This window comes from Mya arenaria, chromosome 14 (genome assembly GCF_026914265.1).
Source record: "Mya arenaria isolate MELC-2E11 chromosome 14, ASM2691426v1".
Taxonomy (NCBI): Eukaryota; Metazoa; Mollusca; class Bivalvia; order Myida; family Myidae; genus Mya; species Mya arenaria.
The window spans coordinates 50,843,003-50,868,941 of NC_069135.1; the positions used below are offsets into that span (position 1 = coordinate 50,843,003).

Consider the following 25,939-nt stretch of genomic DNA (forward strand, 5'->3'; position numbering starts at 1 on the left):
AAAGATGGATTCAAAAAACATTTTTTTTATATTGTTTTTATATTAAATGCAGAATAATGTTGAACGCATTAGACAGTATGATAAAAAAAAAATAACAAACATAATGCGATACGTTTTGGGTAAAAAAATAGTATATTTTTAATTAATAGCTACGTGGCCATTAATTATTATCAAATGAATTAAACATAATACTGCATTTATAAAATAATAATATTGCACCAACGTGTTCAGTGTCTGTTAACAATCCGTATATCCTCCCAGTGCACGTGCATGCACGGGGTCCGTGTTTCCATAGCTTACACGTTGCATGCACGTGGTCCGTGTTTCCATATCTTACACGTTGCATGCACGGGGTCCGTCTTCCCATAGCTTACACGTTGCATGCATGGGGTCCGTATTTTCATAGCTTACACGTTGCATGCATGGGGTCCGTATTTCCATAGCTTACACGTTGCATTCATGGGGTCCGTATTTCCATAGCTTACACGTTGCATGCACGGGGTCCGTATTTCCATAGCTTACACGTTGCATGCATGGGGTCCGTATTTCCATAGCTTACACGTTGCATGCACGGGGTCCGTATTTTCATAGCTTACCCGTTGCATACATGGGGTCCGTATTTCCATAGCTTACACGTTGCATGCACGGTGTCCGTATATTCATAGCTTACACGTTGAATACATGGGGTCCGTATTTCCATAGCTTACACGTTGTCTGGACGGGTTACGTTTATCTATCCCGTACACGATGCATGTACGGGTTCCGTATATCAGTCCAATATACGCTACGTGTACGGGTTCTAACTCGGACTGTTTCTGTATATCCAACACGTACGCGTTACGTGAACGGGGTCCGTATTTCCATACCTTACACGTTGCATGTAAGGCGGTCCGTATTTCCATAGCTTACACGTTACGTCCACGGGGTCCGTATTTCCAAAGCTTACACGTTGCTTGCACGGGGTCCGTATTTCCATGGCTTACACGTTGCATGTACGGGGTCCGTATATCCAACACGTACGCGTTACGTGAACGGGGTCCGTTTTTCCATAGCTTACACGTTGCATGCACGGGGTCCGTATTTCCATAGCTTACACGTTGCATGTAAGAGGTCCGTTTTCCCATAGATTACAAGATGCATGTACGGGGTCCGTCTTCCCATAGCTTACACGTTGCATGTACGGGGTCCGTCTTCCCATAGCTTACACGTTGCATGTACGGGGTCCGTTTTCCAATAGCTTACACGTTGCATGTACGGAGTCCGTCTTCCCATAGCTCAAACGTTGCATGCACGGGGTCCGTGTTTTCATATCTTACACCTTGCATGCACGGGGTCCGTATTTCCATAGCTTACACGTTGCATGCACTGGGTCCGTGTTTCAAAAGCTCACACGTTGCATGCACGGGGTATGTCTTTCCATAGCTCACACGTTGCATGCACGGGGTCCGTATTTCCATAGCTCTAACGTTGAATGGACGGGGTCCATATTTCCATAGCTTACACGTTGCATGCACGGGGTCCGTATTTCCATAGCTTACACGTTGCATGCAAGGGGTCGGTATTTCCATAGCTTACACGTTGCATGCACGGGGTCCGTATTTCCATAGCTTACACGTTACGTGCACGGGGTTTGTATTTCCATAGCTTACATGTTGCATGCACGGGGTCCGTATTTCCATAGCTTACACGTTACGTGCACGGGGTATGTATTTCCATAGCTTACATGTTGCATGCACGGGGTCCGTCTGCTCATAGCTTACAAGTTGCATGTACGGGGTCCGTCTTTCCATAGCTCACACGTTGCATGCACGGGATATGTCTTTCCATAGCTCACACGTTGCATGTACGGGGTCCGTCTTCCCATAGCTTACACGTTGCAAGTACGGGGTCCGTTTTCCAATAGCTTACACGCTGCATGTACGGAGTCCATCTTCCCATAGCTCAAACGTTGCATGCACGGGGTCAGTGTTTTCATATCTTACACCTTGCATGCACGGGGTCCGTATTTCCATAGCTTACACGTTGCATGCACTGGGTCCGTATTTCAAAAGCTCACACGTTGCATGTACGGAGTCCGTCTTCCCATAGCTCAAACGTTGCATGCACGGGGTCCGTGTTTTCATATCTTACACCTTGCATGCACGGGGTCCGTATTTCCATAGCTTACACGTTGCATGCACGGGTCCGTCTTTCCGTAGCTAACACGTTGCATACATGGAGTCCGTCTATCCGTAGCTAACAAATAGCATGCACGGGGTTCTTATTTTCATAGCTTACACGTTGCATGCACGAGGTCCGTATTTCAATAGCTTAGGTACACGTTGCATGCACGGGATCCGTATTTCGATAGCTTACACGTTGATGTACGGGGTCCTTCTCCCATAGCTTACACGTTGCATGCATGGGATCCGTATTTCCATAGCTCACACGTTGCATGCACGGGATCCGTATTTCGATAGCTTACACGTTGATGCACGGGGTCCTTCTCCCATAGTTTACATGTTGCATGCATTGGGTCCGTATTTCCATAGCTTAAACGTTACATGCATTGGGTCCGTATTTTCCTAGCTTACACGTTGCATGCATTTGGTCCGTCTTCCCATAGTTTACACGTTGCATGCATTGGGTCCGTATTTCCATAGCTAACACGTTGCATCTACGGGGTCCGTCTTTCCATAGCTTACACGTTGCATGCATTGGGTCCGTATTTCCATAGCTTACACGTTGCATCTACGGGGTCCTTCTCCCATAGCTTACACGTTGCATGCACATGGTCCGTCTTCCCATAGTTTACACTTTGCATGCATTGGGTCCGTATTTCCATAGCTTACACGTTGCATGCATTGGGTCCGTATTTCCATAGCTTACATGTTGCATGCATCGGGTCCGTATTTCCATAGCTTACACGTTGCATGCACGGGGTCCGTCTTTCCATAGCTTACACGTTGCATGCACGGGGTCCGTCTTTCCATAGCTTACACGTTGCATGCACGGGGTCGATCTTCCCATAGCTTACACGTTGCATGCATGGGGTCCGTGTTTCCATAGCTTACACGCTGAATGCACGGGGTCGGTATTTCCATAGCTTACACGTTGCATGCACGGGGTCCGTGTTTCCATAGCTTGCACGTTGCATGCACGGGGTCCGTATTTCCATAGCTCACACGTAGCATGCATGGTGTCCGTATTTCCATAGCTTACACGTTGCATGCACGGGGTCCGTCTGCTCATAGCTTACAAGTTGCATGTACGGGGTCCGTCTTTCCATAGCCCACACGTAGCATGCACGGGGTTTGTATTTCCATAGCCTACACGTTGCATGCACGGGAATCCGTATTTCAATAGCTTAAACGTTGCATGCACGGGGTCCGTATTTCCTTAGCTTACACGTTGCATGCACGGGGTCCGTATTTCCATAGCTTACACGTTGCATGTACGGGGTCCGTCTTTCCATAGCTTACACGTTGCATGCACGGGGTCCGTCTTCCCATAGCTTACACGTTGCATGCATGGGGTCCGTGTTTCCATAGCTTACACGCTGAATGCACGGGGTCGGTATTTCCATAGCTTACACGTTGCATGCACGGGGTCCGTGTTTCCATAGCTTGCACGTTGCATGCACGGGGTCCGTATTTCCATAGCTCACACGTAGCATGCATGGTGTCCGTATTTCCATAGCTTACACGTTGCATGCACGGGGTCCGTCTTTCCGTAGCTTACACGTTGCATACATGGGGTCCGTCTATCCGTAGCTAACAAATAGCATGCACGGGGTTCTTATTTTCATAGCTTACACGTTGCATGCACGAGGTCCGTATTTCAATAGCTTAGGTACACGTTGCATGCACGGGATCCGTATTTCGATTGCTTACACGTTGATGTACGAGGTCCTTCTCCCATAGCTTACACGTTGCATGCATGGGGTCCGTATTTCCATAGCTCACACGTTGCATGCACGGGATCCGTATTTCGATAGCTTACACGTTGATGCACGGGGTCCTTCTCCCATAGTTTACATGTTGCATGCATTGGGTCCGTATTTCCATAGCTTAAACGTTACATGCATTGGGTCCGTATTTTCCTAGCTTACACGTTGCATGCATTTGGTCCGTCTTTCCATAGCTTACACGTTGCATGCATTGGGTCCGTATTTCCATAGCTTACACGTTGCATCTACTGGGTCCTTCTCCCATAGCTTACACGTTGCATGCACATGGTCCGTCTTCCCATAGTTTACACTTTGCATGCATTGGGTCCGTATTTCCATAGCTTACACGTTGCATGCATTGGGTCCGTATTTCCATAGCTTACATGTTGCATGCATCGGGTCCGTATTTCCATAGCTTACACGTTGCATGCACGGGGTCCGTGTTTCCATAGCTTACACGTGCCAGGATACGGCTTCCGTACATCCATATGTATATTTAATTATTTATATATTATTTTTTGGCCAAAATGTTTACGGTTAAAATATATTTTTCTGCATAAGTGTTAAATTATTTAAGAAATTAATAACTCCATATACACATTGTATTTACAAGTTCGGGGTGTGGATGTAAAGTCCGTACACGTGGTGCTCGTGTAAGGGGTATGTACACGTTTAGTGTACGGGTATAGCCACGCCCGTATATTCAAGATGTACGGGACCGTTCATTCCCATTTATTCAACTACTTTCCGCAGTTAAAAACAAACTTTAATTTGAAAATTGAAATTTCAAAAAAAGGTTTAATTTCAAAGTAAACTGACTTAATTTGCGAACATTTAGAGTAAACATTAAATTGTGTATAAACAGTTTCAAGTTGATCATAAATGCATGAGAAAATGGTTGACGGGGTTTCATCAATGAAATAGAGGATAACTGTTTGTTTCAGTGCAAGATCGTAATATATTTCACCGATTGAGCTCAAAAACTATATATTATTCATGCATGACGCAGCCTCGAGTGAAATATTTACTTTTGGTGATCACAGGGTATATTGCTATCTTACTTGAAACAAACAATTTTTATTTTATTAAATGCCTAACAATGGAGTTAGAAGTCATTTAATTACTCTTTTTTAGAAAAAAATGCACCAATGTGTATGCTCACGTAACGCCATTTCGGAAATGGCGTCGTTGCCCTAGCCCTGTGCGCGCTGACGTTCGATTTGGAACTGACAGCGGGCAAAAATTTCAAAACAGTGAAAAATATCCATTTGATATTTCGACTGTTTCAAACAGTGAATTATACATTTTTATTCGACTGATTAATCTCTTAAAACCACCGGAAAGCATATAATAAATACATATACAGTTAGCTTTAGAGTATTATGGATTATGGTCAAACGAAAGTGTAAAGGATAAATAATCATCATTTACAAAAAGTGCACCATGAGCTTTCGGTCTTGTGACGTCACAACATTGACGGTACTTGACTCCATAATCCTATAACTGTCAATTTTCCAGTAATTAATAAAGCATACCAGAACGCCCAGAATGCACCAGATTGCACCATTGTTTTCATTTTTTCCGAGGGGTAGTGCCCCCGGAATCCCATAGCACAATTATAAATACACATAAATAGAGGGCTAGCTACGCCCCTGGAAGCATGTTGAATTGTATGCCCCCATTACTTGAGAGGCTCATTGAAGTGTGAGCATCTTCCATTAGTTCTAAAGAATACAGTAATCAAAAATTCATTTCCAAGCATTCTGATCGCCAACAATCAGCTAAGGCCTAAAATAATTATGTATGTTTCCTGTAACATGCTGAAAAAAGATGGGTCGGAAGGTAGGGATTTTTTTTTAAGTCAGATTATGATCAAATACTCATGTTTATTTCAGGTGAATTATTTTTTTATAAAAGAATTCAGTGTGATATATATAGATTCAAAGTTTCTGCCTTAAATAAGACTGCTAGCTTGACAACCATTGTACATGTATTTCAGTTGTAGAATGCATCCCTTTGAAGGGCAAGACCTGGCTTCGACTCCCAGCAGTGGCAACATTATGTGCATTTTGAGCACTGTCAGTATGTTCACCAGGGAAACAGTTCATCTTTACACTTTGCAAATATAACCCAGTGAAAAAGTGAATCAAATAACATTTAGACAATTTATTTTTGGCAAATGTTTTAAACAAAACTTTCAACATGCATACATTTTGTAGTAATAAAACATGATATTATTACACAAACTATTTTGCAATAGACTGTGTAATAATATCAAGTTGTATTACAACTAAATGTACATGGCAACTATTATAAAATAAACAGTTGGCTAGACATGGTAAGAATCATAACCTAGACTATAAAATCTGACTGGCATCAAACCGCTGTTACAACATGAACGTGGCAAGAATCTCTACAAAACATATATATCAATACTTTGAATGATAAATGACTAGAATCAATGACTTAACCATTTAACTCTTAGAGCGCTGTCAGAATTGTACAGATCTTTGGGACTGCTTGGACAATTAAACCTTACTAACTGACTCGGCAGCGAACAGTGAATACCCTGATTGGTCTACACTGGTCACAAAGGCCTGATATAGTTGTGCTTCACGTAATTTATAATAAAATCAATACTTTATAAAATGATAGATTGGACTGGAATAGTTTTAAATAGACTAGAATCAGTATCAAAAAAGCTTAGACTGACTGATCAAAAATGAATACCATTTTCTTTTTTAAACAGTAAAACAGCAAAACTAGTACACGTAAAGTTTAGTTAATCATGTTCGTTATGTAACCCAATGCATCCTTGTCTAATTCCAATATGCACCAGCGATTGTTTAGGTGCAACGACATCTTTCTTACTTTAACTTTCAGTTTCACTTTCACGTTTATCTTTTTTCCGGAAGTAAGCAAAAACATTCAATGTAACATTATGCTCCTATTGCCAATATTGCAACATTGTATTTTTCATAAATGGCATAACCATAACTGTTATACAATACTGTTTTGTTATAGAACTTAACTGTAACACTGACAACGATCTACGCAGTTCCCCTTTCACTGTCATTAGAATTTACAGGAAGTTAGCGTGCACCTGTTTCCCGCGCTTTTTAGACCATGTGCTACGAAAAATGTTTATTTTTCTGTTAACTCATTAAAAACTTATAAGAATATTTTTTTAATAAACCGGAGATTTAATAAAACAACTTAAAATAAAAGAACAAAAAATATGTTAGCATTGTTGTTTTTCAATACCATCGCACTTAGCGAAAAAGCGGAAGGTATCCGTTAATATTACGTCATTGAGTTTGAGTGCTGCTAATTGACACGGTTACCGATCAGATTCGAGATCGATAATCACTTGTCACTTCGGGTGTTAATTGCTCTTGCGGGTTATTCAAACATTCAGATCATGCATTGAGGCTCCTTTCAGATGATACCGACTCTCACACCGAAATGTCCCGGGTCAAAACTGACTCATACTACAAATGTCAAACCGGAAACGTTTGTAACTATGCGACGAGTTCGGACACGACTAAATTATTTAAATTATCGTTGTCATCACAGGCCAGAGATCGCTAAAATCTGGCATTTTCGAATTTTAGGGCATAAAAAAATTGTGGTCGGCGTTAAAAAAGTAAGGTCGGTCGGGTTACAGGAAACAGACATTATTATTTTAGGCCTAAATTAAAAAAAAACTTTAACCAGTTAAGGTGACTATAAATTAATTGCTAGATATTCATCCCCGCCAACCCTCTCTTTATTTGCCGCCACTTTGATTTTTTTTTTATTTAATAAAAGTGTTGAACTAGGGTCTGTTGTTGCGTATCGATCCGTGCCTTATGCAATAACAAAGAGAATGAACACATACTCAACGGTGAAACACTCATCTACGAAAAACAAAAATAAATAAAACGTAACCCTCCTTCTCCTCCCTCGCCCCCATTAAAAAACATTTGGATGGAAGTCTAACAATTAATTTATATTGGTATAAACGTCGCATGTACAAGTAGAAGAGTAGTTCGTGGAAACTTTTTGAGTTTCAATCAAAATGCCTCCCTACATTGTTCAGATATACACTCCCTTATACAGATCCGTGGTCTAGTGTAACACACTTGACTGTCAATCTAGGGGTCGCAGGTTCGACTCCCCGTTGCACCACTTAAATACGTATCCCGGGAGGGACGTTAAATGAGGTTCCCGTGAGACAGTGCTCATTACTGGTGCACGTTAAAGAACCAGGGTAGCTCTTACCAGGGTTACATTTTTGTATGTGCACTATGCTCCAATCACCTAAAATGACTAACAATCTTGTCGGAGCCCTCTCCGAATGTGTCTTGCGCAAGTACGCGTATAAATAAATCTATATACGAGATATATAAGCGAACAAACACACCAAAAATAGCATCGAGTCAACAAGAAGATAATTATCACCAATGATAATAAAGTGATTAGTTTTTTTCGGCGTTATCATTAAGTCATATGATAAACTGTTTCCGGTTTGTCGTGTATATGATAATTCAACTGGGCAGGTCACATGAAGCATAGTAATAGAAGCAAAAAAACAATAACAATCTTAGTGTTTGGCGCGAATGTCCATACCAGGTAAGTCGTTTACATTTGTATACATGTAATACTTATATAGTTTAGTTCAAATCGACACCAGTGTAAAAGGCATTAAATCACGCTCGACATATGGTTTAAACATATTTCATATTGAAAGAAACATACAAAGTATGCAAAGTCGTATATACAATATCAAAATATAGGATTTTTAAATTGCTCGACATGTTATTTGTAAAATGAAAGTATAAAATATAAAAATTATACAGTTTCAATGCGGTCTCCATTAACCACCTCTGAAATGCAGGTACAAACTTTGTCAAGCATTGTCACAATTTCCATTCTTAGATGTAATAAAACTCATTAGAGTCTGGGATATTTTTGAGTTATTAGAAGCGTCAGACATTTGTTGAAGTAAAATGCAGGGGTGGGGGTGCGTACAAGTGGCGTAACTTAGGGGGCGTAACCATTTGAATTGTGCCCCTCCCTCAGAACCAGAATGAATTTGGTTTAAAGTGCTGAGGGGTGGGGGGGGGGGCGGCAATCCCCCAAGAAATTTTAACAATTTCTAGTCCGAAATGGTGCATTTTGGGCGAACTTCTTAACTATTTTTCTCATATATTTAAATAAAAAGTAAACGTTTGCGATTTAAGGGGGTGAGGGGGTCTGCCGGGGCGCGCCCTTGGATCCACTAGTGAAACGTGTCCTTTAACTACATTATGTTTAAAGGGCCAAACTCGCACTCGCTCTTCTTGGTAAATATGAAAGGTTTATACCATTCGCAGGAAATATTTTATAAATCATCCCGTCGAAATCCGTTGGCTCGATATTGCTTGGCTCGATTTCCTCGTTGGCTGGAATTGAATGTTGAGAACCGATTTTGTTTTACTCTTTGTAAGGATGCGCGCTTGGCTAGATATTTGCGAGGCTCGAAGTATTTTCTCGGTCCCTGGAGTATCGAGCCAATGGGTTTTGACTGTATATTAGTTTTTTTTCTCTTCTATAACCTTAGTAAGGTATCTGACCCAAACAGATGTGACTTACAGTTGCCTGGTGACGTCATATTATATCGATATCAATTGAAAGGGTTTTGTGTTCAAAATTTTTATTTTTATATTTTTATCGAAAATAATTTAAAGATTGCAAAATATCGCGTTAACATCCATTTTCAAGTGAAAATAATGCATATATACATAAAGGATATTTGTTTATTTCAGTGTAAGATCGTATTATATTTCACGAGTGTCACGAAGCCACGAGTGAAAATGTAGTTTTTTTATGATCACGAGTGAAATTAAATACGATCTAACACTGAAATAAACATTTTTTTCTGTTTCTGTTATGCCTATTTTCGGAGTTTATTTGTTTTTTATTTATTTCTGAATTACCCCCCCCCCCTTTTTTTAAAGGGTGGGCTTTACGCCGCTACCCGTGGAGCGCCCCTCATGCATAATTATATAGCTGTCAACTTTTCTACTTTCGGTTTGCTGAGAAATAGTTCTCTGTTATTCATTCTTATAGCTTAATATTCGCTCGTTTTTATTGCAAAGCTTTATGAACAATAAACAATGAAGTATTATTAGTGCACATATTTTCCAAAAAATAATGAAAACACTTTTTATTTTAAGATGGGCATGAATACATAACCAAATTACTACGCCGCTATTTAAAGAATGAAAATTTGGAAGGTCAAATGTGTTCGCAATACAAATGTGGATACTCATTGGATTTTAACCATCCTTCTTAGTTAAAGCCTGCATGTACGCGTTATTTTATAGTAAGTTAATATTCAGTCATCTTAATTACTGTCAAAGACCAGTCTGTTTCGCTTTAAAATGTTTGTTTTCCAGATAAGGAGAAAATGCCACGCTTGTTTATTGACACATTTTGAGTTGTGGGTGGGGTAAAAAATACCGGATCTATCTTTAAATTGTTGTGTGAATTCTCCAGGAAGCTCACTTTACGTACTACAACGGCAAACAGTTCAAAATACATTTGAACGATGATATAAAATTTTATTTATGTTCGAACAGTTGTGTTTGTCTGTAATTTGTTTGGTATGAAAGCAAATGTTCGAACATTGAGCTTCAAAGATCAGTAAAATGTTTGATAAACGGGATAACCGGTAATAAACGGTAAGTTTTTAATTTCCAAATATATATTTATTTAAATTTATAAAACATTTCTTTAATTTTTAAACATTTTTTGACAACATTTACTGGTTCAAGGTCCAGTGTTCTGTTTTGATCAAGGCAAGTAACAACAAAGGAATTTAAAAGTATATATTTATTTAAATTTCTAAAGCATTTCTTTATTTTTGTTTAACATTTTTTGACATAATTTACTGAAGACCAGTGTTCTGTATTGATCAAGGCAAGTACAGGTAACAACAAAGGGATTTAAAAGTAGTTCTGAAAGTTGATATTTTCACTCCTTATTTTGCAATGAAAATATCAAATTGCTATTTTCACTGTTGTTATTTCACTGTTAAAACCCCATATTTCATCGTAAAGCATGAAAGAAAAACTGTATATAACTTTATGTATGATGTGTTGTCGATTGTTTTTTTTTAACGTATTAAAAATCAGCCAGCAAATACTTAAAGTATACCAATTTTGTATGTTGACCGACAGACATCTACATTTAACATTAAGGTCAGACACCAATAAATACATTTCCTATATATGCTATAGTCAATTGATCAATTTGCATGCAAGAATCATTTCAAATGCTTCAAATATACATTTCTGTTAGCTTTATTAACGCTCTGGCAGGTACAATCTTTTCTACTGAGTGCCATTTTAAAGTGACTCGCCCATGTTTTGGGACAAAAAGGATTCCCGGTTATGAATCTGTAAACACTTATTTTATCATTATGTTACTCTATGATATCGAAATTGCAGAAAAAAATACAGTTATAGCGTATTTTGGCTTTAACGAGGTTCGAAAGCAAGAAAAAAGTAAAATACAGCCGTGTTATCCGCACGGCCACCGGGACGTTAACACGTTATGGCGATATGTTAACCTCTTAAGGATACATGATGAAGATGATGATGAAGATGATGATGATGATGATGATGATGATGATGATGATGATGATGATGATGATGATGAGGAGGAGGAGGAGGAAGAGGAGGAGGAGGAGGAGGTTGAGGATGATGATGATGATGGCGAAGCCTCGAGTGATCCCAGGGTATATTGCTATCTTACTGTCAACGATTTTCTAAGTTTTATTAAATGACTAAAAATGGAGATGTCATTTAATTAAAAATTTCTTTTAGAAAAACACGCCAATTTGTATGCACACGTAACGTCATTTCGGAAATGGGGTTGTTGCCCTAGGGGTTTGAAAGTTGAAAGCGGGCTAAAATTTCAATACAGTGAAAAATATACATTTGATATTTCTACTGTTTCAAACTGACAAGTATATATGTACTGCGAAGTCGGAACTGACCGCATGTATGTACTGCCAACACGTAACTGACCGCATACAAGTAATGCCAACACGGAACTGACCGCATGCATATACTGCCAACACGGAACTGACACATGCATCCATTGCCTAGCAAAATGATAAGCTTGCACTCACAATTCCTGCCCTTTTTGCATTTAAGTTAGATGCTTTTGATGTCGGGCTTTTCCATCAATTGTAGAATTCTTTCATTTTAAGAGTTTCACATAACTTAATATAAGTTGATGGTGTTATGTACGTGCTGTACATAATACTATTCATAATAAGTTTAAAATGTCCGTTTTAACAATCTTATCTTCGCACAAAAGCAATGACATGTACAAGCCAAATGAATACAACTCTGATAAGATGTCCACAGCTTATCATTCGGTTATTTGCACATTTAAATGATTTTTGTTTGATATGAATTAACTTATCAATAAACAGGTTGAGTTACCGCTTGTGCAAAGCTGAGATTGAACCAGTTATATACGATTGGCTGTATATTTATATCAAATGTTTTTTTCTCAATATTCATATCATTAACCGTTTAAAGCCTTAGAGCAGTTCAATCAAAGCTTTAAGGTTTCACCGTTTCAAGCATTAAAGTAGTTCATTTAAAGATTTAGGGTTACACCGTCTAATGCCTAAGAGCAGTAAATTGTAAGCTTTAAGGTTACACCGTTTAAAGCCTTAGAGCAGTTCATTTAAAGTTTAAGGTAACACCGCCTAAAGCCTTAGAGCAGTTCATTCACAGCTTTAAGGTTACCCCGTCTAAAGCCTTAGAGCACTCCATTAAAAGTTTTAAGGTAACACCGTTTAAAGCCTTAGAGCAGTTCATTCACAGCTTTAAGGTTACACCGTCTAAAGCTTTAGAGCAGTTCATTTAAAGTTTAAAGTAACACCGTTTAAAGCCTTAGAGAAGTTTATTTAAAGTTCTTAGGTAACACCGTTTAAAGCCTTTAAGTCGTTTTTCATAATGCTTTTAAGTTACACGGTTCAATGCCTTAATGTAATTCACATTAAGCTTAAAAAGCACTGTCTAAAGACTTAGAGCAGTTCATTCAAAGCTTTAAGGTTACAATGTCTAACGCCTAAGAGCAGTAAATTGTAAGCTATAATGTAACATCTTAAAAAGCCGTAGAGCAGTTCATTTAAAGCTTTAAGGTAACACCGCCTTAAGCCTTTTAAGGTTAGAACGTCTAAAGCCTTAGAGCACTCCATTAAAAGCTTTAAGGTAACACCGTTTAAAGACTTAGAGCAGTTCATTCACAGCTTTAAGGTTACACCGTCTAACGCTTTAGAGCAGTTCATTCGAAGTTTAAGGTTACACCGTTTAAAGCCTAAGAACAGTTTATTTAAAGTTCTAAGGTAACACCATTTAAAGCCTTTAAGTCGTTTTTCATAATGCTTTTAAGTTACACCGTTCAATGCCTTATAGTAATTCACATTAAGCTTTGATGAAGCACTGTCTAAAGCCTAAGAACAGTTCATTCAAAGCTTTAAGGTAACACCACCTAAAGCCTTAAAGCAGTTCATTTAAAGCTTTAAATTGTTAGCTTTAATGTAACACCGTCAATATCCTTAAACCAGTTCATTCAAAGCTTTAAGGTTACAAAATTTAAAGCCTTAGTGCAGTTCATTTAAAGCTTTATGGTTACACCGTCTAAAGCCTTAGAGCAGTTCATTTACAGTTTTAAGGTAATACCGTTTAAAGCCTTTAAGTTGTTTGCATAATGCTTTTAAGTAACACCGTTCAATGCCTTACAGTGGTTCACATTAAGCTTTAATGAAGCACTGTCTAAAGCCCCTCGGTAGTTCACGAACAGCTTTAATACAGCACGTTTTACAGTATCGAGCCCGAATAATTATGTCTGCACATTTTTCCATCCTGTCACATTAGGCACCAAACGTGGAAACTTGGCTGTTCGTGTACTTAATAGGGCGCCCAACGGGGGACCATGGCTGGACGTGTACTAAATGGGGCACCCAACGGAGGACCATGGCTGCGAAGATGGACCATTGCTGAAAGTGTACTTAATGGGCGCCCAACGGGGGACCATGGCTGGACATGTACTTAATAGAGCGCCAAACGGACCACCATGGCTGAACGTGTACTTAATTTGGCGCCCAACGGGGGACAATGGCTGGACGTGTACTTAATGGGGCACCAAACGGAGGACCATGGTTGCGAAGATGGACCATGGCTGAACGTGTACTTAATTGGGCGCCCAACGGGGGACCATGGCTGGACGTGTACTTAATAGAGCGCCAAACGGATCACCATGGCTGAACGTGTACTTTATTGGGCGCCCAACGGGGGACCATGGTTGGACGTGTACTTAATTGGGTGTCCAATGGGGGACAATGGCTGGACGTGTACTTAATTGGGCGCCCAACGGGGGACCATTGTTGGACGTGTCCTTAATTGGGCGCCCAACTGGGGACCATGGTTGGACGTGTACTCAATTTGGCGCCCAACGGGGGACCATGGCTGAACGTGTACTTAATGGGGCACCCAACGGGGGACCATGGCTGAACGTGTACTTAATGGGGCGTCCGGAAATAAATCATGGCTGAACGTGTACTGAATTTGGCACCAATCGGGGAACCATGGCTAAACAAATTCTTAACTGGGCGCCCAACGAGGACCCATGGATTGACGTGTACTTAATTGGATGCCCAACGGGGAACCGTGCCTAAACGTGTTCTTAATGGGGCGCCCAACGGGGGACAGTGGTTGAACGTGTTCTTAATGGGGCTATCTTATCAACGCAAGTATCGTACAATTGATTTTCCAATCGATAGTTATGCTATCTATTTCAAAACTATAACATCTTTATTGGATAGTTTCCATAATTTGTTCGATTATGTGTGTTAAAGCTGCACCCTCACAGATCAACCGTTTTGCAACTTTTCTTTTTGTCTTGGAACGATCCAATTTTTGAGTATTTTTTTTCAAACCAGTGACACAAGAGTGCTGGCAAAGATCAAACCGCAGTTTTTCATATCTTCATTTGAAGATTGATGTTTATTGGCTAAAATGAAAGTTTCGGCAGTTTTCCATACAATTGAGAGCTGCTATATTAACAGATATCTTATAGGATTGAATTAAAGACATTGATACCAAAATCGGCTGATTCTGAGACATAAACTGAAAGTGCGTCTTCATTTTCAATCTGTGATATTGCAGCTTTGAACATTTAATTCAATTGGAACTTTTGATCATACGATATATTATCGTACCCTCGTTGATGAGATGACCGCCAACCCTATTCCATCGAAACGATCTTTACCTGGTTTTCTATCCTGGCTTGGCAGGGGAGTATGTCATGGTACCTTTACCTATACACGTATTGGGGTTTATGAGCAGACTGGCGAAAATGGCTTTGTATTACCCAGTTATAAGTGCACTCGCCCTGTAAGCCGGAGGTGCCGGGCTCGAGTCCTGGTTTTGCCGCACATTTTTTTCTTAACCCGTTACAGAAGGATTACTCAAGAACACGGGCGTATCATTTAAATTGCTTCGGGTACGACACTGACAAGGCGTACAGGGCAGTTGCAAGCAATATAAATAGAACATAAGCATTTTCAAATACGTTGTAGTGAAAAAATCAATACATAAGGCCAAGGAAAAAAACCTGTAACTCGACAGCTCATCCTATCTTTTAGTAAAAGAAAAAAATGTAAATATGTATGTGCTGAATGTTTTTTTTTCTTCAATTTTAGTATATAGCTCTAAATAAACACGGGTCAAGAACAATTAACACCCAACGTAACAACTAAATATCATTTTGGATCTGACCGATACAGTTTCACCATTTAAAATAACGGATAAATTTAAAAGTTTACGCTAACAACGATGTCCTTGAAAAACAATTCTAAAATGTTTCAAAACACTTCGCCCACTTTTCATCGAAAACAACCTCGGATATATATGAACTGTTTACAATTTCAGAATCTTCACATTTTACTACAGGTGAATCGCGTACTTATTTCAAATTAACACGAATAACTGCTACTAATGAACCCGAACACTTCCCAGGCCATCTGCTACGCAATAATAGCCCCAGACAAGCGGTATAGATCTCTGCCAACTTGAGCGAGTAAAGCTGGCTTTTGGTTATGTGTTCTACTTAAATGTATTTTATTCTCTCCTCAATGTATATTTTAATATCATTTCAATTATTCAAGTTGAATGACAGTTCAAAATACGAAGAAAACCTTCAAAATGAAAGATAATTATCATCTTTAACAGAACTCGTATTTAACGAGCGGTGGTTAGCGCACGGGCTGTCACATGAACCCTCAGGTTCGACACAGGACAAAAGCAGGGAGGTTGGGCGTAAAAATGATTGACATGTGTTCATTTTCATACATTCCATTCACAATTTAAGTCATGTATTTATTTAATTGTTAATAATAAAGTATCAAATGTTTACCCTATAAATATGAAACTACATGTTAATGTGTCTCTATCACACCTAGATAAAGTGTAATCTTCAGACTGTCAGTTTGAATTAATCTAGCTGAGTGTCGAAAACTGATAACCAACAATACAGTGTCTTAAAATAAAGCAAAACTCTTAAGTAAAATGACATCTAACTCTTTCAAATTATCAAAAAAGTAAATTGAGTTATCAGAAACAATAACAAATTTTAAATTTGAAAACCTATCGTAAAACAATATGGATGGTCCAGAGGGACTTACTCCGTGTGTGTATACCATTTGATTAATTGTGTCATAAATGCTACGGAAGGCAATATTTTGATTTGAAAAAAGACTTTAAACAAAGTTAACTTTACTATTTCTTTACCATTTAAAATGAAATATAGCGCAGTCTACGCCGCTTAAGGAGCCTTGCCTTTGTTCGGTCTTTTACAAGAGTTTGATTGAGAGTTTAGTTTCTTAAAAACCTTTCCATAATACGGCCGTCTGACGGAGCACTGTCAAAACATTATTTTGGAAACAGGTTTGTCGAAGTGTTTGATGAACCTAATGACCTTATCAAATTTCGGTAATAAAACAAATGCGGGGTTCTTTAAGCGGCATAGACTGCCTTTTATTTTATTATAAATTGTGTTGTTAAAGAAAACTTATCTTTAAGTCTTCATTTTAAGCAAGATGTTGACGTCCGACGTCGCATTTATTACGTAATTTATTACTTGGTATACACACACTGTAATTAACAAAACATATGAATATTAAAATGGTGAAGATATCGTCAATTGACAGATACCTTGCATAAATTGATCCAGTCTTTTATTTAATAAACGGTAAAACCCGCACAAATCTGGTTTGTTAAATATATAAGTTAATATGTCGTTACTTCATTTAAGGAATGAATTGCGGGGTTGATGACAATATCGGGGATATGAACGCAATTAGGCTGGTCAAAGTACGCGTGGAGTTCATTTTAATGCTCCTGATCATAGTATCAATGATTTTTCTTTTATGCCAATTGATAAAATTGAGAACAATTGGAAACGATTATTAAAGGAGAGTAAATGGATGCACATTCTTGGCACAGTCATTCCTAATGGTATGAATTCAAAAATATTATTTTAATTCTTCCTAATGGTATAAATTCAAAAATATTATTTTAATTCTTCTAGCAGAATTTTAAAAAAAATCACAAAATTAATCTGGTTTATAACTGTTTTTAACCTATTTAATGTTGCATAGTTTATACTGGTTTATTGATGTTTGTTTATGCATATATATTGCATTTTACCAGTATAATTGTATCTCTATAGATCCTATAAGACATTATTTTGCGCAAAAATGTATGCTATATTTTGACGTTATAAAAGTTGACGTCATTTGATGTTGATGTCATTTCCTGTTCATTATATACATACAACCTGATGAAGGCCGAATGGCCGAAATGTTGTTTCATAAATAAATAATTTGTGTTGAAGTTGGACTTCTTTAATTATCACCGTAATTAGAACGACCCGACTGTAACCGGAAACATTTTTTTTTACAAATGACGTCACAATAAAGCGGGTAAAGATCAGCCACTTGAAATCACTTTTAAACGTAAAATTGAAACACTTATGGCAACAATACATTTAAAATATAATGAATTAACACTTTCTTAAATGTTGATTTATATTTTACGGGACCTGCTGACACAATACAAACAATATCAAGATTAATAGTTTTCATGTATATTGTTATGCGATGAATTGCGATCCGAACATATCCGAATATGTTGCGTTCATCGATTGATAAACGCAATTGCCAAAAGGCAGTTCATTCAAGGAAAGGAAGTTGAGGTGTAAATATTTGGTTATTAAATCAGTTAAAGTACAGAGCTAGACCATTTTAATGAACCAATAGGTTGATAATTATGTAACATTCAAATGACACAATGTTTTTCAAAACAAGCCAACTATTATAAATTTTGCCAAATTTTATTTCGAAAATAGGCGCATATCCCAATAAAATCTCAATGATGAATTAAATGATGAAGTTATACTTAAACTTTATATGAAATAAAACGAAGTATCAATGTTAAGCATAATTATTATAAGTAAAATTGGGACAAAAACTAATCAACTTATAGCAGTAGATGAACGGAAAATATCGTAACATGTACGCAACAACCGGCATGATTTCCGTTATGGTGTTTTGGTAGAACCCGTTACGTATGTATCACGTTATATATTCATGGTCATGTGATTTGAATGGTGGCAGTGATTAATGTACTGCAGGGGAAGTAACAATTTGGTTTGTTTTGTCCAAGGTTTTTTTTTTTCTATGGAAAATGACCGAAGTGTTCCGAATGTGTTAAAATATAAAAACAAAAATTTATGTAATTTTATTTTGATTTAAATTGTATATTATTTCGCGCTAAAAAATGAAAAATAAATAGAAGATAAACTGACGTATTTTTGGGCAGTTTACAGTTAAGTTATATTATATAACAGTTAGATTGCAACGCCATTTATTATTAAAGAACAATGTTTGAATATTGGCGATCGGTACGGTGAAAGTTTTTGTTACTTCTGAAAAAAATATAACAAGAAAGTGCAACAGAAAGTTAAAGCAAGCAAAAATGTCCGTGCACAATTACCGGTGTAAATTGGATTTGGACAATAATGCATTGGGTTACAGAATAATCAGTATGTGCAAGAATAGTATTGTTTAACTCAACATTCATTCAATGATTATTATGATAAAACATTGCTAGCGGTAATGTTTTCTATGACAAGGTTAAAAATATACGAACTACCGATCCCATTTGTTACTGCAGGTAATAGGAAACACAGGTGTTATTTTTGTTGGCCTTAGTGACGGTTTAATTGCTTTAATCAGAAAAATACACGTGTATTATAGTTGTAGAATATTTATGTACAGTCGAACTTCGTTATGTCGACTTTTTCGGGACCTAGTGGAAAAAGTTGAGATAACGAAAAGTCGACTCATCCGAATTACAAAAAATATATCCAATCCCAACACGTTTCAGTTGGATTGTACGATGTTTACATCCATAATTGAACGGTCTTGTTAAATATTTTCGTCGTGAAAACAGCAAACTTATTATTGAAAAATAAAGTGAAACAAAAGAAGAATTATTTGTGTCAATTTTATTTCTTTTACGTTGATATGGATCACATAAAACACATATAAATCAACAATTGCAAACATTTGTATATTGTAAGATTTTATACCGGGTCCTTCTCTGAATTGGTCGACCAGAGCAGTGGAACTAACATTTGATATTTTGAAGTTATTCTTTCTGTTCCCATTAGGGATTGATATCTAATCAATAAAATGTTCATGTTTTATACAATACCAAAGAGCTTGAGCAATAAATGTCTCTTTAATTAAATACATAAAGAAACAACTTTAATTATTCGCACTTACCAATTACATTTTTGTATCCCCCAATTATGACAGTTTGTTATATTGACACGCATGGTATTTTGCGACATGCCGCAAACCGTCATAAATATTTTCACACCTACGTCTCGATCTACAGTTCGACATAAAGAACATAGGGAATGTGTGAAATACGAACACTGGGACTGAAAAACGAGGTCGACATAGCGAAAAAGTCGAGATAAAAAAATCGACATAAACAGATTTATTTTATATAGAATAAGAAGGAATAAATTCGGGACCGGAAAAAAAGTCGACATAATCGGAAAGTCGACTTATCCGACGTCAACATAGTGAGGTTCGACTGTATTTTAACAAATGTATTTCAATTATTATTATTCAAACTTTTTACATATTAAATATCAGTCGAGCTTTTAAATGCTTATCAATATAATCCAGTCACCTGACCTACAATGTATTACGTAGGCGGGAGATAAGTTGTTTATCTAACTTCCTTGTTGGAAGTGAAGGGCAGGGAGAGGACGTTTATAAGTTGTAACCCTATATGTTACAGGACTATGGCATCGAAGTTTGAATCCTCCATTCAGAGGGGCTGTGATTTCATCCATGATTTCGCCTGTTCCGCTTGCGAAGAAGATGGACTGAACACGGAAGCTCAACATTTCTGTAATCAGTGCACGAAATATTACTGCGACATTTGTGTTACAAAACATTATGGCTTATACAAGAGACACACGGTACTCGACCGGAAGGACGTGAAGAAATGGGCAGCAGCACCTGGGATGGTGGACATCCTTGAGAGATGCGGGAGGCACCCCGGGGAGGCGCTCAAGATGGTATGTGGTGACCATGACCAGCTGTGTTGCCATGTGTGCGTTTCAATTGATCATAGGTATGTTTCAAAGACGGTTTAAGTTAAAATAACACAATCACAGTATTTAAACTGATCAAAAAATAGTTGAATAAATAAATATATAGAATAGCATGCTTAACATTGTCTCGGTTTATACAATCACAACTAAATTGTATTTTACGTATCTGTATTATTAGACTGTGCTATATTCTTATCCGTCAACACTGAGTGTCAACAAAGCCTTGCTAATGCACCAGTCAATTGTAACCCCTATGTCCGGGGGTATACCGGGGATAGCCGGGGAAATGGGCCGTGTTTTTACTTTCCAGGTGGCCCCGCAGTGCCGGGTGACTGTGGTGGTTTTGTCATCACGCCAAATATAGCGGGAAATTGGCCTTATATATGGTCGCTTGGGTGCGGGGGCATTTATCGGGGGGGTTACCAGCAGATTGTCCCCGCTGGGCGGAGACTTTGCCCGGGCTTGGCTGGACCGAAAGTCAAAGTCCCCGCTATTCCCCGGACCTGGGGGGTGGGGCGTGGTTACAAATGACTGGTGCATAACTATAACACATTTGTTTACTCGTTCATTATATATCACTTGCAGATCGGGGAGGGAGGGTGTCGAACCCACCCCCTTTGAAATCCTCCATGTTTACTTTTTATTTCATTATCATAGTTGTACTACTAAAATACCACCAAAGTGCACCATTTGAACTAAAACTGTCATTTCTTTTATTCATTTATTTCTCGTATTTTCTTTTGTGGGGATCATTTGACCCCCAACTCCCTGCCCCCCTTCCTAGCACTTCCAACCAAATAGATTTCGCTTTTGAGGGAGATGGGAAAGTAAAAAGGTTACGCCCCTAAGTAGCGCCCCATCTAACGTCGAATCCTGGATCCGCCCCTGTATACATATATAGACTCGTTATTGGTGTCAGATCTTATATTATGAGACCTTTATTCAAATGGAGAAATATTGAGAAACACTTCAGTACTCCCTTTTAACAAACGATGATTTGGGCAAAATTTCTAGCTGTGCGGTTTGAATAGATGAATATGTCGTGCACGTACATAAAATGACAATGTAAATAACATAATAATGCGTAATAATTATGTCCCAACGCATTCGGAACTCCTCGGCCATTTTCCATAAAAAAACAACCACGGGAAGTATATTGATGGTTTACAATGACTGAAATCTTAACATTAGAACGCGTAGTATTTAAATTCAGAAGTTACACTTAATGACTTTACTGTTGGAAACCTTAATTGTCTTTGCAATAATACGCTTCACTGACAATCAATAAAAAAAAAACTGTGATTCAAAATACACGCTAAACACAACGATTCATTTTTACTATTATTTATTTTTACGATCTACTTCTACTGATGTACCGACATACATCCGAGGTTGTTTTCGACGGAAAATGGCCGAGGAGTTCCGAATGGTTCTAATGCTCTTCATTATTTCTCAGATAGTCAAGAGACATAACTCGACACATTCTAAGAGTAATGAGCCTTACTACATATACTGCCACTGTTGTTTAGCGATTATGGTACTGAAAATAAACTCTATGCGACTTAAGGTATACTGAATTTAAACTCTATGCGACTTATGGTATACTTTATATAAACTTAAAGCGACTTATGGTATACTGAATTTAAACTCTATGCGACTTAAGGTATACTGAATTTAAACTCTATGCGACTTATGGTATACTTAATATAAACTTAATGCGACTTATGGTATACTGAATTTAAACTCTATGCGACTTATGGTATACTTAATATAAATTCAATGCGACTTATGGTATACTTAATATAAACTTAATGCGACTTATGGTATACTGAATTTAAACTCTATGCGACTTAAGGTATACTGAATTTAAACTCTATGCGACTTATGGTATACTTAATAAAAACTCAATGCGATTTATGGTATACTGAATATAAACTCTATGCGACTTATGGTATACTGAATATAAACTCTATGCGACTTATGGTATACTGAATATAAACTCTATGCGACATATGGTATACTGAATATAAACTCTATGCGACTTATGGTATACTGAATATAAACTCTATGCGACTTATGGTATACTGAATATAAACTCTATGCGACTTATGGTATACTGAATATAAACTCTATGCGACTTATGGTATACTTAATATATAAACTTAATGCGACTTATGGTATACTGAATTTAAACTCTATGCGACTTAAGGTATACTGAATTTAAACTCTATGCGACTTATGGTATACTTAATAAAAACTCAATGCGACTTATGGTATACTGAATATAAACTCTGTACGACTTAAGGTATACTGAATTTAAACTCTATGCGACTGATGGTATAATTTATATAAATTCAATGCGACTTATGGTATACTGAATTTAAATTCTATGCGACTTAAGGTATACTGAATTAAAACTCAATGCGACTTATGGTATACTGAATATAAACTAAATGACGTTAAATGAATGAATTCGCAAAACATTGTCATAGCAAGAAATCTAAGTTATTTTTTTTAACCAAGCCTTTCTTCTAAGAAATTTTATTATAAATACTAAGATTAGACTATACAGTAATTTATGCTATTAGCCTCCCAAAATTCCTATACGTGTACCATTTACCTTTTAATTTAGATATTAATCATTTGGTGTTTTTTAAACATCTGTTATGCTTTTATTTGTCTTGATTTGTCTGTATTTTTTCCTTGTAATATGCCTTATTTCATTGTGACCATATTAATCATTTTCTGATGCATATCAAGATATATCAAGAATCTGTTATTAATATGTTAACGACAATTAATAATTATGTTTGTCTAGCCAGTCTGTCTGTCTGTCTGTCTGTCTGTCTGTCTGCCTGCCTGTCTGCCTGCCTAACTGTCTGTATGGCTTTCGGTGAGAGTGTCTTTCTGTGTGTCTATCTGTCTGTATGTCTGTTTGTCTGTCAGTATTTCTGTATGTCTGTCTGCCTGCCTGTGTTTATGTCTATCTGTGTGTCCGTCTGTCTTTGTGTCTGTCTGACTGTGTGTCTGTTTGTCTGTGTGTGTCTGAGTGTCTTTCTTTCTGTATAGCAGTGTGTCTGTTTGTATGTCTGTCTGTCTGCCTGCCTAACTGTGTGTATATCTGTGTGCGTGTTCGTCTGTTTCTGTGTGTGTATGTTTGTCCGTCTGTCTGTATTTTTGTCTGCCTGTGTGTCTGTCTGAGTTTGTGTTTCTCTGTCTGTCTGCTTGAATGTGTATGTGTATGCGTGTGCGTGTGTGTCTGTGTATGTGTCTGTCTGTGTGTCTGTGATTTTAGAAGAATGTTATTACCAAGTGTCTTCATAAAAAACTCATAATTTTCCACTTTTTATTGCAGACAATGTTCATCAATACAGCACATTCCAGACGTTGCAAAGGGCATCCGCAAAGATCCCGAGTTTCGTCAACTACCTCAAAGGGTAGCTGAACTTAGGAAGCAGATAGAAAATATAAAAAACGACAGAAAGAAAAATAGTTCCTCACTGAGGAAGACTCGAACAGCCATTGTTGATGAAATCAAAGCAATCCGTAAAAAGATCAACGACATTCTTGACAAGATGGAGAAAACAACCGTTCAAGAATTAGACCGTCTGGTTGCTGATCAGGAACTGTCCATTAAGAAAGATACGGAATCATGGACACAAATGCACGATGAATTAAAGAACATCATAGATGACATACAAAGCAAAGACTCATCAGGCGAACCACCCCTATATATTGGGTTCAGAAAATGTGAAGAAAAAATCAAACAAGCCAACGAAATACTGCAAAACATGTCAAATGTTGTCAAATACGATATAACTTTTCGTAAACATAATGGAATAGAAGATAATTTGTCTTTGATGAAGACATTTGGAGAGTTAAATGAATCGAATGTTTTTGGTGCACAACCACGTTCATCGCTATTCCACCGAGATCATGTATTCGGTACCAAAGGTCACAAGGAGTACAACGTGAAGATGAGTTCAGACAAAGATAAATGTCGTATTGAAGGGATATGTGGACTGCCTGGCGGAGAGGTTGTTATTACAGACAGCAACAGCAATAAAGTGAAACTCCTGGACCAGGAGTACAGGGTTGTCGACCACTGTGATGTTCCCGAGTATCCATTTGACGTGTGCCACATTGGCGGAAATGAGGTTGCCGTTTGTGTTAGCAACAACAAATACGATAGACATGAACTCCATTTCATTAACATTACAAAAGGAAAACTTGTGACTACGAGAAAATTAAGTTTCACCCATAGATGTAACAGCGCATCTCATCTCGGGAACAACCTTTACATTTCATCACGCACCGCGCTTTACGTCTATACGATGACGGGACAACTTGTAAAGAAGCTGTACGAGGACAAGTCCGGTGATGACACGGTGTCGAAAATTGCCATCAGTAACGACGGGAAGACTATCTACATCACAAACTGCTCAAACAGTCAACTTATCACCCTGGACAACCTCGGCAACAAGCTGGCCACATACACTGACTTGTTGGGATCTCACGGGGTACACGTGACAACTGCTGGGCACGTGTTCGTCTGCTGCATTTACTCCTGCACAGTGCTGCAGGTTGACAAGGACGGGAAGACGACGTTGGCCACACTGGCAAGGAAACAAGACGGAGTGTACGGACCTAAAGCTTTGTTCTTCAGCAGCCGTACTTCCTCTCTGGTTGTCGGCGGACTGAAAGACACGCTCCTCGTTCTTAATGTACGATAAATAATAGATCTAGTTACAAGTGGCAAAATACAATTATAATAACTGATTGATTTTTACTTTAACCTTTCTCGCTAATATAAGTACGGATGGAAAATGTACATTTATATAACTCAAGACTCATATTTGCTTAAACGTACATATACCTTTATATTTGACGTATTTTATTTGCTTTTAGCTACATAGTTATAATGTTTATCGTGCACATGTTATTCAACTTAATGACTGTTTATTGTATAATGTTATTCCCGTATATTCAATATGTTGTTAGTGTGTATGTATACTCGTATATATATATATATATTTAGATTTATTCTTTATTTAATGATAAAATAAAATATATAATACGGCCCGTTTTGCCATGTGCCTTTAAAAAGCTTCAATACTTTTACTACAACTACAAGAGAGCCAGTTATATGTTAACTATTTTCACTGGACACACAGATGAACCTAGGTGCAACAATTATGCAGAGTTTCTTTAAAGTAAAAACAATAACAACATATACCATGATTATAGTTGGTTTTGTTTTCAATT

At 37.8% G+C, this 25,939-nt stretch overlaps 1 protein-coding gene across 1 annotated transcript; it reads left to right on the forward strand.

Annotated features, from left to right (window-relative positions):
- The first annotated feature begins 20,359 nt into the window (after window positions 1–20,359).
- Window positions 20,360–25,407, forward strand: LOC128216221 (uncharacterized). Its single transcript, XM_052922791.1, has 2 exons — window positions 20,360–20,694; window positions 24,030–25,407. Exons 1-2 carry the CDS (start codon window positions 20,360–20,362, stop codon window positions 25,405–25,407), a joined length of 1,713 nt encoding a protein of 570 aa, XP_052778751.1.
- The last annotated feature ends 532 nt before the right edge of the window (window positions 25,408–25,939 follow it).

Coding starts and splice junctions, on each gene's coding strand:
- LOC128216221 (XM_052922791.1), top strand. CDS start 20,360: ATGGCATCGAAGTTTGAATCCTCCATTCAGAGGGGCTGTGATTTCATC. Junction 20,695..24,029: donor TGCGTTTCAATTGATCATAG/GTATGTTTCAAA, acceptor TTTTTATTGCAG/ACAATGTTCATCAATACAGC.